General features: G+C 31.8%; 1 protein-coding gene across 2 annotated transcripts; it reads right to left on the bottom strand.

Annotated features, from left to right (window-relative positions):
* Positions 1-5426: 5426 nt before the first annotated feature.
* LOC112273379 (ESCRT-related protein CHMP1B) lies at positions 5427-8719 on the bottom strand. 2 transcript variants are annotated; one of them, XM_073529525.2, is made up of 3 exons: positions 7668-8719; positions 5842-6324; positions 5427-5754 (listed from the first exon to the last, which is right to left on the bottom strand). In XM_073529525.2, exon 1 carries the CDS (start codon positions 8324-8326, stop codon positions 7703-7705), a length of 624 nt encoding a protein of 207 aa, XP_073385626.2. In that variant the 5' UTR covers positions 8327-8719; the 3' UTR covers positions 5427-5754; positions 5842-6324; positions 7668-7702. The 2 variants fall into 2 exon arrangements, with proteins under 2 accessions (XP_073385626.2, XP_090101176.1); XM_090245050.1 differs by having other exon boundaries at positions 6050-6324; positions 7668-8708.
* Between the last annotated feature and the right edge of the window lie 6425 nt (positions 8720-15144).

Genomic DNA, 15144 nt, shown 5'->3' with positions numbered 1-15144 from the left:
GAGCTTCTTCACTTTCATCTGCAATATTCCAAAGATCCAAAGATACTAATAAAAATTCTATTTTTAACTTCCAATGGTAAAAAAAATTATCTTTGAATTTCTCAATTACTCTCAATCCTTTACCTTCACTTGAAGCCATGTTGAAGGAAGAGATGTATCAAAGAATATTGAAAGAAGAAGTCCAAATGTTCTCAAAATCAGGAAGAAAGTATTGTTTTCTTAGAATAAAAGTATCCTTCTTCGTGAACAAACTAGTATTCTTATTCTCAAAAATACTCTCAACTTCACTTCTAAGACTTTTCACAAGTCTAATGACCTATCTAAATGTCTCAAATCTGATTTGCCACTTAAATATCATTTTTATGCTCAAAAATCACCTCTATATACCATAAGAGGCCTTTTAAATATAATCAGTGTTTTTAGGACATGAAACTACAAAGTTAGACCACCAAGGATCTATCTTAGCAAAAACACAATGCAAGTATTTTATAACTTTTTCATACGGTGAAAAACCAAATACCAATACCAAAATGTTTTTAATCACAAGTAAGAGCAAATCAAGATCTAAATCAAGATCTGAATTTGAAAGTTAGATACTTCAAAATCCTTATATCAACAACAACTTGATCTACTCCTTACATCAACAACTACTTTAGAGAACTTAAAAACATTCAACTAAGTGTGTGTGTGGATCCATAACCTATTGAAAAAAGAAGTTTAAAAGTTACAAACACTTAACATCAGTAAGGTTTGCATACAAAGAGAAGTGTAGAGTAAGATGACTATTACTTCCAACATCCTTTACTTACAGGTGGTGGTTGCTAACCAATGAGGTAACTTCCATCCTTTTGATATTACATCTATTTCTACTTCATCTAACTAAACTCTAGATTCTTTCTTAACCTAGCCATTGTCATACTGTAATTACTTATAGTATGCAAAAATTAATTAGGACATATAATATGTTCATAAGTCTTAGTATATGTTAGAATGGTTAATAGATTAATTTGAAGAGAGTAGATATAAGAAACTTTATTTTAAATTTTATCCATTTTGATTATAGAATTTAAAAAAATTATAGGACCTAAATATTTAGTATGAAGCCTTGAGGGGAGATTAGAGCCTAAAGAAGAAAATCTTAACTAGTAGGAGGCTTATTGGGAAGGATAAAAGCAAGGCATGGTTGGATGAAGGCAAGGAATGGGGATCTTCATTCCTATTGATCGAAGGCCATGCCCAATGGACTTCAAGGAGGCTACTGGAGGCCTTATTAGGTATTAGGGTTTCTTTTTTGAAGTCATTTGAGCTTTAGAGGATAGAATCAGAAATTTTAAGTTTTTGATACAAATTGGGTGCAAATTTTGTGTATTTTGGAGTTTTTATGAAGGAGTTATTAGCGCTCAAAGTTAAGGTGTCAATTTCATACCTATTGTCACTCTTTGGAGCATAACATACGTTTATAAAGAGCAAAGAAGGATCGGCAATTAGGATTAGAAAGGACACTTCTTTAACTATACTTTTCATATCTTATTTGATGAATTTGGAATTAGAATAAAGAATTTATAGAGTATTGAAGTCATCACATCCAAATCAAAGGCTGTAGGTAAGTGATGTTGTTCATACTAATGGTTGGAGCCATATCTTGAGTTTTTAGACGAATTTTTAGCTTAAATCTTTTGAAAAAGGTAGATTATTGTGTTAAAAAGCTATATATATAAATTTTGTGGTATTTGAGTGCTTAGTTTGTGAGATATGAAGAAATTTACACGTAGGTGTATAAAAACTAGGGTTTGAAGCTAATATTAGGATTTTGGTGATATCTTAAGATCCACAACGAATTTGTAGTTGAAATTCGTTGTAATAGTTGTTAGAAGTACATCAATACTTCATGTAGAATTTGACAATGTTTGGATGGTCCGATTGAAAGATATGAGTTTTTGAAGTTTGGAAATAATATCTCATAAGGACATATAAGGATTTAGATGTTTTATCATATTTTGGATATTTTTGGAAACTTAGGACTTATATATTTGGTATAATAGTACCTAAAATTATATATATATATATATATATATATTAATTTGGTCTTTTTTATCTCAAGACTTGATTGAGTAATTAGTGGCAACCAGAAGCCCATTGCTTTCTAGAGACAAACTTCTTTTATCCCGATGCCACCACCTACAAACCCTAGCTTCCACCATAGTAACTTCTTTTAATTCTTTGCTACCTTTTGACTATTAGCAACATACTATGCTTAATTTCTATATGGTTGTAACTAAGCAAGTAGTTGCTGATCTTCAACAAAAGCAATATCTTTGAAAAGCGGCAACAAATGCTTTAGATTCACAAATCAAAAGATTTTTGGTGGTTGTGCAAAGAAAGAAAGGGCGTGAGGCAATTGGTCTTAAATTAGTGAAGTATTTTTTTTATAATATCATTCATGGTGTCATCAATATAAACTTCTAAGACCATTTGGTAATATTGTTGTAAAATACCAATTGGAAGGAATTATCACCTAGTGATAAAATTATTTATTAAAAAATCAAAAACCTATTTAAAAAAAATATCATATTTTCTTATAATATATAAGTTGTATATTCATGATTTTTTCTTTAATTGCAACTGAGTTAAAAATATTTATTTAGATATTTTAGAAATAATATATGTTTATGTATATATATACATACACATACACTAAGAAACTAACATTGGAAAGAATATATTATTTTGTATAGTAGAGTTTTTTTCTTGAATTTTATTAATATTTTTTTATTGAATGTAAAATTTACATGTAGAATTTTTAAGTGTTCAAGTTTTTTAAAATTTTCTTAAAAAATCATCAAGTTTGATACAAATTTATAGCTTATTTATACCTAATATAATTATTATCAATATATTTATTTGTGTATATATTATTTACAAGTTACAAAATGCATACTAAATTATTCTTGAGTTTTTTATTTTTTTATTTATGGCACAATAGTTTTAATTATATTTTTATTTTATTTTATTTATATTTTATTATTTTATAAATTTTGATGATTAAATAATATGATACATAAATATAACTATAACTATTAATAATAAGAAGAGCTTTCAACAATGTTAGATGCTTTCAAACATATAAATTTCTCCCATTTAATACAATATGTACTAAAAAAAGTATTGTCTTGAGATAATGTTTTAAGATGCTCCAATTTTTTATTACATAAAAACTTACATATTACAATAGTTGGAAATTTTTCATTATAAGCTAAGATTTATTTTTTCTATCTAATTAAAATATTATTTTATTCTTTATACAAAATAAATCATCTCCAATTAATTTTGTTATACAATATATTTAAGTAAAAAATAATTTAAAAGAAATTATTTATTCTACTCCCAAATTTAAAAATATTTTTTAACAAAAGTAATAATCTTTATGAAATATATGCAACTTAAAAGGGAGTGATGAACTTAATATTATTCATAACTTCAACCAAAAAGACATAGAATTTAAATCAAAAGTATATAAAGAAGTAATGCTTGTTAAGCTCATATATTATTAAAATTTAGCCATTTCTATTTAAAAAATATGATTTAATAAAGACACTTCTCCAACCTACCAATTTTATAACTTAGGCTTTTAAGAAGAAATGATGTATTTATTCTAAAAGTGTCCATAGGTAAAATATATTTAGAATTACACATCTTCATTAATACACAAATTGGCCACAAGTTCTAACAATTTGAAACCTTAAAAAATATTATTTTGAAATATAATATTTTCACATAAGAAATTCTATCTCTATTCAAAAGATTTGAAATATTAAGTTATTTTTTATAAGACTTGTGATTTTCAATAATTTTGATACAATAAGATACAATATTATTAAAAATAAAATTATGGATTGCAAAAAGAATCTAAAATATAAACCTAAATCAATCTTCTAGAATATAACCAAATGTGTCACAAATACGAATATTTGTATCAATAATTAAAAGAATAAGAAATAATTGGTATAAGCAAAAATAAGAAATTTGATAATATCTTATGGATAAGCTTCTTATAAGCTTTGTAGATGTGAATTTGAGTTTATAAGTGTTTGTAGGTGATTGGTAGATTAAAAATTTTGCTACATATTGTTGTGTTGTAGTACAACTATTGAATGAAAAAGAAAAAGAAAAAGAAATATAATATTATAAAAAAAATTATTTTAAAATATAGTAAAAAAATATCTTAAAAATACAAATAAAAGTTAAGGATGTAATAAAAATGATAAATATTAATACTACCTTTTTATAAAAATTGATTCTATTTACTTTTTAGGGCTACAAATCAGTCAAAACAAAGTAGATTAGCAAAAATAATATCACATGCTTTTTTAGATAAAAATAAAGAATAGAAATCAACAAAAATTATTTATATGAATTTAAGATTGATATCTATAGAGTGCTAATTATGAGCCATGGTAAAACTAGAGTTAAGCCTTCAAATTGCACATTATAAAAAATGAGATTTTTTTTTTTTAATCAAAGTGTAGAGTTTAAGAACAAACTTGATAAGGTTTCTATGAACATTGGTTTTGAAGGATTTGATATCATATGGACTTTGTGAGATCTTTACATTAGAATTATTTTGAGTAATAATGTTTTGTATTAAATAATAGCTTTTAGTATTAATTATTTTATATTTTTTTAAGATTACTAAATAGATTTTTAAATACCTTATGATTATATTTTTGGATTTGTAAATCTAACACTAAGGTAAGATCAAATCCTTCTACAAACAAATGCCTTATGCATTTCCAAAATAACTTTCAAATAATACTACATTGTATGTATTGACTACAAGTTTTACAAATTAGTTACTTGTCAAACATGTCAGGCACTTTTGCTACAAATTGGCTATATAATGCACAAATGAAAAACTTATCTTGAAAATTAGACATATATTAAATGACTCATAGAACATTGTCAAGTAGCTCTTTGATTAAATAGTACATATGAAGGCAAGAGTGAGACTTTCTTCACTCTTGTCAATGCCTTTCATGTATTATTGTCTTAACTTAAGAATCTCTAATCTCTTTATATTTTATAATAAACTATTTTAGTTTTTTTCTTAAATCTATCTTTGATTTCTCTACTTTTTTTTTTTTTTTTTGAGTGTCATAAGAATGTATTGCTTCTTTAAGATTTTGTTATAATTCATGCCATTGATAAAATATTATTAATAGTCATTCAAGAAAAATAGACAAAAAATTAAATAGAAAAAAAAAATAATCTACAATTATAATATATTATAAATGGTATGATATTTAACATGCTTGAAATCCATTCAAATAAATTTATGCAATAGACTTGTAGGATTTGAGACAATAAATTTATAAGTCATGATATAATATTGAAAACCAAGCGTTTGAATTTTAATACATGACAAAAGGTTTGTTTGTAGTTCATTGTTGGAAGTTTATTCTTCAAAAAATTACTATTTTATGGCATTGTACGCCATTGTTTTTAACAAAAACACGTTTTTCAACACAAATCAATGCATCAGATAAACCACGGTTGTAAGAAAAAAGAAAAGAAAAGAAAAAAAGAATGCCAGATTTCCAAAACCTCATGTCAAACTAGTAAATATACTAAAGCTTCATAATGGTGGCTTAAGCTTGTGGCTGAACGATGCCCGTGCTGCGCCGATCTCGGCCTCTTTGTATGGAACCCACGGCGCCACTGCCAATTGGGTACATCTGATATTCACATTTTGTTTATCTGCAAGTAGAATTACAGAATTAGAAACGTTGGTTTTAAGCCACAGTTGATGACTTCGCATCGACAATCATGAAGTGGGACCCTCACCGGCTCATCGCCTAGTGGAATGTTCAAGTGGCTGAAAGCGTGAACAGTAGTTGAAGCTGCAATAGCAGCACAAGCTCCATGTGAGCCGGAAAAAGAACAGCGCCAGCAATGTTTCCAGTGACTTGGGTTCTTAACCAAGAAGGTTACGCTCATCAAGTATCGTTGAGTGACTGAATCTGCTGTGATAGAACGTTGTGTAGATGCTCACCCGCATTCCACGGTTTGATTTGTTCCGAAGGCTGAGCAGGCTCGCAGCTTCTGCGCAGATGGACCTCTGCGTTACTCCAAAGAAACCGAATTCGTAGATGCCCGGGTTGCTGAACAGTCCAGTGTCGGTGTTTGGGAGTGGCTCGCTCTGACAAGTTGATTGCTTCCTTGTCCACGAACTTTCATGAAATGAGGGTGGCTAGCTTCGCCTTGATTAGCTGATTCTGATGAGGAATCCGTTGGCTTTCAGATTTCTCGTGGACAAGGCTTTGCTGGCTTTAAAATGGAACGAGAAGCCATGGGAGCCTCGTCAAAATGTCATTTAAAAATAGAAATTGTTACAAGTGCAAGAAGGGTGGAACTGTGGACAGAGAACACAACTGCCCCCGACACGTCTAAAGCACATAACCTTAACTAAGTAAGACAAATTCAATCGTTGGCTCTGAGCAGTTAAGACATAAATTGCATACATGGTTGACTTCAGAATGCAGGCGGAGAAGTCAGTAGATGGGCGAAATCTTGTTGAAGACTCACTAGTTTTTCAACTTAGCACTGAAATTGAGAGGGGAAAATGACATTTCCGTTCAGAACTCGCCCAGGACCACGACAATCCAAAGCAACATTGTCAATTTGCAACAAGACAGGTCTTCTTAGCCAATGATCGACATCAGATCCCATCTTATGACGGGATTGTCCTGCCGCTGCTTCAACATTCTCTGAATGCAAAAGAGACTACAGATGCCCCTTGCACCTAATAAAGAGTTTCAGTGTGCAAGGGGCATTCGCACACTAAGACTCGGCAACTCAAGGACGGAACTAGTTGTCATTCTACTGATCCACATGGTCTGTGGCAACAACTTGCAGCAGAAGGGCAAGTATTATCGACAATCGATAAGAATTGATTACTCAAAAATGAACATCATGACTGGCAAGTTAGTGGTGGAGAAAATGCGAAGGTAATCCCCTGATATCTCTCGTGCAGAACGTAGTTAAGGATGATGAACACCGAAAATCATCAATGACAGTGTTGCCAGCTAATACATTCGGCCTGCACCTACTGTACATTTCAATATAAACCACACTACCCAACGACGAAGCTAATTGACATGGATGAAGATTTCACTGACGCGCCATTATTGTAGTCACACTATGCTTCATGGAATAAGATAAACGATCGAATGTACGAGGGCTAGCCGTTACGGATAAATATAAATATGACCCAAAAAAAGAAAAGAAAAGTAAAGAAAAGAAAATAAGTCAGATTACTTTTGGGGTTCACCATAATCCTCTAAGTTTTTTTGCAAATCTCGAACACTGTACAAAGCATGAACTGAATAATGATTTCAGTAGCCTCTTCTCCCACGGTTATCTTCGCATCTTTCCAAGGTCAACAAAAAAATTGTTGAGACTTCCAAGAGCCAGAGTCCAGTGAGTCGTGCAGATAACTACCATTCCCAACATCTTTTAATCAAAAACAAACGCTCCACACCGTATTTGTATTCAATCAAAAGAAACGTAAAACCGGATGCAGAAATTTGGCTGTGATGGAGAGGGTTTTGCGAGAAGATGCGCTTCAGACACAGGCCAAGTCAATAGAATATCTCGCATGTAAGCCTTACCTCGAGCAACTAGAGAGCGAGATAACAGCAGCAGGCTAGTTCCTGTTCTTGAGCTCTGCTAGCCTTCGACTCAAGTCGTCTTCAGCATTTACCGTTGCAGTCTCCTTCACAGGCATGGCTGTGGCACCTGCTTGTGGAAGATTGACAGAAACTTCAAGACCGTAATCGTCAGCGACTTGGTGTAGAAGAGAATTGACCTCGTCCTCCGGAGTCGACAAGCTGGTACTACCAGCCATGGCGGTTTCAATAAACTCAGACTGCACCTCCATGTTCACGAAAGTCTTCTCAAACTGGTCCATTGTTTGAGAAATTTTCTCCATGTTGCCGACAGCGAGGGCACTGTCCAGCGACTTCACAATTCCGGCCATAGATTTGGATATGGTCTGCATCTTGCTTTGCGTTCCAAGCCGGGCAACAACCGCATCCAGCCGCGAAGAGAGACGTAAGTAATTGAGCTGCTCATTGTGTTTCCTAATGGCGTTTTGGGCATAAATCCGGGCACCATCCATATTCCCCTTCTCGATCGCCTTCTTCACCTTCAATTTCTCACCCTTCTCCTCTTTCTCGCACTTCTTCGCCGCCCGCACCAGACTCTTCGACGTAAACTTCAACTGAAAAATCTGGTCCATAAGCTTGTCCTGACTACTTCTTCCCCACATGGTTATAGACTGTCTGCTCACACAAACCTGTAACCTAGTCACCGACTCAATTCCTATAATCACCACCACGACCACTCTCAACACTGCCGCAGAAACAAAACCCGTCAAGCTTCAAAATCCACACCCGATGCAGCCCAAAAACCTTAATCCTCAAGCACAATACCTAGACTCCGCAAAACACGATAAAAGAGGAAGCCCTAAATGCGATCCATCACTAAAACGAGAAATTCCAGCTGCAATCGACAAGAGGATTAGCACACTTCAAGTGCCAATGATGCGGCCGCGCGAATCTGTTAAAAATCGATGGATCGATGGATCGATCAATCGATCAATCAATCAATCAATCGACTCGGGCGATTAGGCAGAGCTGATTTGAGAAGACTGGCTTGGAATCGGAGGAGGAAGAGGAGGATAAGCATACGGGTTTAGCAAACTTTCCTAGAAGGAACTTGCTATGCGCGTCCGACGTGGCCTAACGTTCTTCTGCCGCAACCTACGTGGCATGGTTGACCAGTCAACGGTGGTCTACGGCTTCGCCGAAACTTCTCACGTCCTTCTCTACATCTTCTGAGAATAACAATCTAAGTCTTGATGGTAGTTTGTATGTATTTTAAAATATTATAAATTATTTTGATATATTAGAGTGTTGCCAGAAATGATAGTTTATATGGTAGGAGGCCTGCATAATATAATAAAATAATAGAATCATTTGAAATGCATGTATATAAATTGTCTTTATTCTTATATTGTTCTTTAATGATCAACATGTTATATAAACAAGGATCATTACATACAATACATTGAGTGCTACAAACCAATTATAAAGTATGTAATTTAAAACAAATGCAAATGTACACCCAACACATTTTCAAGGAAAGATTAGAAATCTACACCAAACTAAGTCAAGGTATCTTTCATACCACAAAATAAGAATCTTAGAGTGTAAGTGAGGAAATAAGAGAAATCCTAAAGCTTTATTAAAATGGCTAAAATACCATAGCTAAGCAAATTCTTACAATAAGTTCTTTCACTCTCAAAATCACTTTTAAGACTTGATTTGACAAGAATGTCAAGTCAAGGATTTTTTTCTATTTAAATATTCAAACACTAATTGACATGAATAAAGTTGATTAACGAAAAAAATTATCAATGGATGAAAAACCATTAACCACACTAAATTACATATATTTGCATCAAAAATATGAATTTCAAAGCAAGAAATCCTCAATACACTCTTGTATCATTTGAAAAGACTAAAAATCACTCAAAGATGATAATATATTGAATTAGAATGGCTATTGCTAAAGACAAGAAGACTAAAAGGTCTTGCAACAAGACTAAGGACTAGAAAGGCATTGATAAGAATAAAGAAGGCTTCATTTTTGCTTCCATGCATATTTTCTAACAAAGAATTCGATGGCGATCTTCTATATGACTTTGAACATGTGTTGACTTTGCTAAAAACATATCTTGACTTGTGTGATTGTCGTTTTACTTATTCTATAATTCCTTCCAAAATAAACCTGTATAGGAAAATTTGAACTCAAGGAAAGACTAAGCGCATGAGTTTCACTTGTTAGGGTCACAAAATTAACTATATTTCAAACCACTAAAATACTAAGAAAGACTACAATGCTTCCTCCCAATAACAATACTCCTTCATCAACGGATAACCACAATGTGCAACCCTACACTCTCAAAAGACCACTCAAAATTCAATAAATTCCAACCAACACTAGGAATAACAGACTTTATTCCAACCAATCTGAATTCACAGAATTCTTATAATAACAGACTTCTTCTGTCGAAATACACACACACAACTCTTAATAAACAACAATCATAATCTTCCATCCATAATCAATCTTCTAATAACTTTTCATATAATTCAATCACTCAGTACTCCAATTATATAATCAATAACTCATAAATCAATCTCTGATTTATTCCACACACTCACTTCTCACTATTCAGAAACTATCTATTACTCTTCAACAACAAAAAAAACAAAAAAAACAAAGAAGAAGCACCAAGCTTAACCCCGACTCATGACTATCATACTTCGGCTCTCCAACAAACTTCTACAACTCCTATATAATTACTATTGATTTCCATATCCTAATCGTAATCTTGTAATTAACCGCTTTTGATAACTAAAACAACCATCTATCCTCATAAACTGACTATTCTATGGACTACTAGTTTATTTTACCAATATCTTACAAAAACGAACTAATATCTATTCTACAACTTGCAAGGCAAGTAATCTATATGTGTGCCACATAGTTAAATTATTCTACAAGCTACTAACACATGTGACATGTGATTAACTTGTTAACTAAGTTTCTAACCTATCAATCAAGTATAAACACGTGTAAAGTCAAAATTGCATCTATGAAGCTTCTTTAAAGCTGTTATAGAAGATATTATAAAATTAATTTATATTTATCTACTTCTACCTAATCATATAAGTAACTATTAGAATAAATATGTATGTTCGTGACATTACTCTCTCTTTTAGGAACGAGTTCTATGAAGAGCGGCCATCATCTTTTATGAATCTTGCAATTCTTCATCTTGATTTTAAAGAAATATTATTGATGAAAGGCCTCAATCCACTTTGGTGCATTTACAAGTTTCTTTGTTGGTTTTTATGTGTATTTACTAATATCATATCCGCACCAATGAATAAGATATTTCAACCTATTTTTACATTACTTTGAATCTAAGTCTTCTTCCAATTCAAACTCTTCATTAATATCCACTTTTATAGGAGGAAGTGGCATTTATCTTCTTTTCTAGATATTCACTATCTTATATGGCCCAAAAAGAGACATGTGGAATATAGAATGGATCTTCATAGACTTTGGTAGATGTAATTGATAAGTAATAGAATTGACTTGGTTACATATAGAAAAATATTCAAGCTTTTGATAGTCCAACTTGTCACAAAGTTAAGTAGTCTTGATATTGTCATCAAGTAATTGTATCTTCTAACAAGGACAAGAACTTGATAAAAACAAATAAACAAGTGAGCCTTTTTTAAAGAAAGTTGATAAAATAGAAATAATTAAATATGTATATTAAGAAAGAAACTAGAATGGCTATTGTCAAAAGATAAGAATACTAGAGATCCTTAAAATTAGACTATAAGCAAGAAAAGAGTTGACAAGAGTGAAGAAGGCTTTACTCTTGCCTCTATATATATTATCTATTTAGGAGCTACGTGGCGACGTTCTATAAAACCTCCAAAAATGTGTTGACTTTGCACCACATGTATCTTAACTTGCAAGACAAGTTTTCTATGTGGGTACTTTATACTCAGCTTGTTCTGTAAGCTACCAATATGTATGGCACGTGGTTAACTTGTTGACCAAGTTTCTAACCTACCAATCAAGTATAAACACATGTAAAGTCAAAGCAGTATCTATGAAGCTTCTAAGAAGCTACTTTAAAAGATATTATGAAATTAATCTACTTTTACCTACTTCTACCTATTCATATTATCAGGATAAAAATTACAATAAATATATGTCCCTGACATTACCTCCTCTTTAAGGGACAAGTTCTACAAGGAGCGGTGATCACATATCGAGGAAGTCTAAGATGCGGCAAATTATATTTGCTACATACTCTGATCATTGTTCTCTTTGAAAATAATTGATAAGGCCTCTCAACCATCGATAGTGTCCTATACCAGGGCAAGAAGACCACATAATTATTTGATCGTTGTTGAGGCCTTATCAATTATCTTCTTTCAAATAAAATATTTGAAACACCATCAGGAGTTGTTTCTACCTCTAGTAAAATCACCAAATATTGGAAGTCCATTCCAAGTCGTGATACCAAACATGTTGTATCTTGCCATCTATTTGACAAAGAATATATCGTTCTTGAGGATCTTCATGTTAATTGCATCGTCTTGAAGTTTGTAATAATCATAATATCTCATCTAGTAGGTTATCAAACGAAGGCTCTTTAGTCGAACCGCTAGTTGTTGGTTCTCTATCTCTTTATTGACACAACTACAAAAAAGCTATAAACTAGGATTAAAAGTAGAATATTATCTTGCCTAGATCTTGTTTCTTTTATAAGAAAGGTTTTCATCTTGATTTTGATGGATGTTGTTGATGAAAGACCTCCACTGTCTTTGCTGCATTTGCAAGATTATTTGTTGGCTCACATATGTATTCACTAATATCATATCCGTGCCAATAGATAAGATATTCTAATTTATTTTGGAGTCACCTTGAATCTAGTACTTCTTCTACTTTGAACTCTTTATTATTATCCATTTTTATAAAAGAGGTGGAATTTTTCTTCTTCTTAGTATGTCCACTATCTTGTAAGGTTCAAAAAGAGATACATGGAATACTAGATGGATTTTCATTGAATCCGATAAGTATAAATGATATGCAACTAGATTGATTTATACAGAAATAGAAAATGGTCAAAGTTTACGATAATCCAACTTGTCACAAGGATGAGTGGTCTTGATATTATGACAAAGTAACCATACCTTGTCACCCGTGTGGAATGGTGGTTGTTCCTTTTGATAGACATTTGCATTGATCTTTTGTTGTTTTTGAACTTCTTTTAAGTGCACCTTTATTGTTACATGTAGCTTTGATAAATGATTTGTCAAATCTTTTGCCACAAGATTATCAACTTTTGAAAAGTCAAAAGTATCAAGTTATGGATGATAACCAGAATGGACAAAGAAAGGTGTTTTTTTTGTAGAAGAATATATCATATTATTATAAGCAAACTCTACCAATGGCAAAAGAATTTTCCAATCATCTTATTGATAGTTGATAGTATATCTTAAATATTGCTCCTAAATTTAATTAACATGCTTTATTTATCCATTATTTTGAAGATGGAATATCAAAGATAGTTTTATATCTATTTATAGAATCTTAAAAAGAGTTTACTAAAATCTTAATACAAACTGAGTTCTCCTATCTGATATAATATCCTTAGATAATCCATGATAGCGATAGATATTGTCAAGAAAGAGCTTAGCTATTTCTTCACCTATGATAGAGTTTGTACATGGTACAAAATGATCCATCTTGATAAAATAATATACTATCACGAATATAGAGTCATAAGCACTTGAAATTGGAAGATTTGTGATGAAATCCATAGAAACAAAAGACCAGGGTTGTTCTAAAATAAGTAATGATTAAAGAAGTCTGTAAGGTCGATGACGAGGAGTTTTTGATCTTGAACAAACATTGCATGATTGAACAAAGTCTTTTACATCCTTCCACATTTGTGGCTACTAAAAATCTCTAGATATTAGTTCCAAAGTTTTATTGTACCCAAAATGTCCTGCTGCTAGAAAGACATGATAAGCTTGAAGAACACGTAATTGAGCTTTATCTTCTGGAACATATAGGCATCCTTCAAAATATAGTAGATTTTTCTTGAATTCAAACTTAGAAGAATCATAAGATTTTGAATGGTTTCTCTTTATATCATAAATAAGAGGATCAGAAGACATACTTGACTGAACTTGCTTAATAAAAGTTGAATCAACAGTTATTGTTGATTTCATTACTTAAAGATGAAGATGCTCTGGCTTCAAGAGAATTGTCCATTACTAATCAAAAATAACATCTCCTTCCTTTGGTGCAAGTTAAGATCATCTAGAAAGTGTATTTGACAAACCTTATTATTTTCTCGATCGATAAGTAACATTGAACTTGAATCTTGTCAAAAATATACTCGAAGGGATTTGAGAACGATTCAAAACATGTCTTGACATAAAATATTCAAGGTTCTTGTGATCCGTATACACAATGACTAGATTAGAAGTACCTTCTAGATAATGGTGCTTTTCTTAAAATAAATCCATGATTACAAGAAGTTCTTTATTGTGGATCTGGTAGTTGATCTCGGTTGCTAAAAATTTTCTCGAATAAAAAACTATTGGGTGAAGTTTATCATCTATTTCCATTTGTGATAGTACTGTACCTAAATCAAAGTCTGATGCATCTGTTTCCATAAAAAATGGCTTAGAAAAATTGACGCGATACAAGATTGGTGTAGAAACAAAGATTGTCTTCAAAGCTTCAAATGCTACTTCTGCTTCTTAATTCCATTGAAGTTTATCTTTGCAAGTCAAACGTGTAAGTGGAGCTGCAGCTTGAGAGAAGTCTTTGATGACGATCCGATAGTAGTTGGCAAATCCCAAAAAGCATTGGATATTTCTTATCATTTTTGGGATCTTCCAATCCATAATAGCTTGAAGTTTCTTAGGATCTATCATAAGTCCATCATTTAAAATGATGTATCCTAAGAAGTTGACTTGAGTAGTGTGAAATATACATTTTTCTATCTTGGCATAGAGTCTTGCATCTCTTAGTTTTTGTAACAAACAACGAACATGAAATTCATATTCTTTTGTATTCTTAGAATAGATTAGAATGTTGTCTAGGTAATAGACAATAAAATCAATTAAAAACTCCCAAAAGACATCATTCATTAGATGTTGGAATGTTGTTGGTACATTTGTAAGTCTAAAAGGCATGATATTGTATTCAAAATATCCATACCTTATTTGAAACGCAGTCTTCCATTCATCTCCTTCTTAGATGTGTATCAGATTATATGCTCCTTATAGATCTATTTTTATATAGATCTTGGCTTGATTCAATTGATCAAAGAGTCTACATATTAAAGGTAGCGAATATGTGTTATTGATGGCAATTTTGTTGAGTCCTCGATAATCGACACACATCCACAATGATCCATCTTTTTTCTTCACAAATAAAATTGGAGCTCCTGTTGGAGATTTGAATGGCGTATGA

The sequence above is a fragment of the Physcomitrium patens genome, chromosome 20 (genome assembly GCF_059467195.1).
Source record: "Physcomitrium patens ecotype Gransden chromosome 20, ASM5946719v1, whole genome shotgun sequence".
In the NCBI taxonomy this organism is placed as follows: Eukaryota; Viridiplantae; Streptophyta; class Bryopsida; order Funariales; family Funariaceae; genus Physcomitrium; species Physcomitrium patens.
Note: the sequence above shows the minus strand (reverse complement) of the source record. Positions and strands in the feature narration are given on the sequence as shown.

Excerpts from the sequence above, each read along its gene's own strand:
- LOC112273379 (XM_073529525.2), bottom strand. The coding sequence starts at position 8,326 with ATGTGGGGAAGAAGTAGTCAGGACAAGCTTATGGACCAGATTTTTCAG.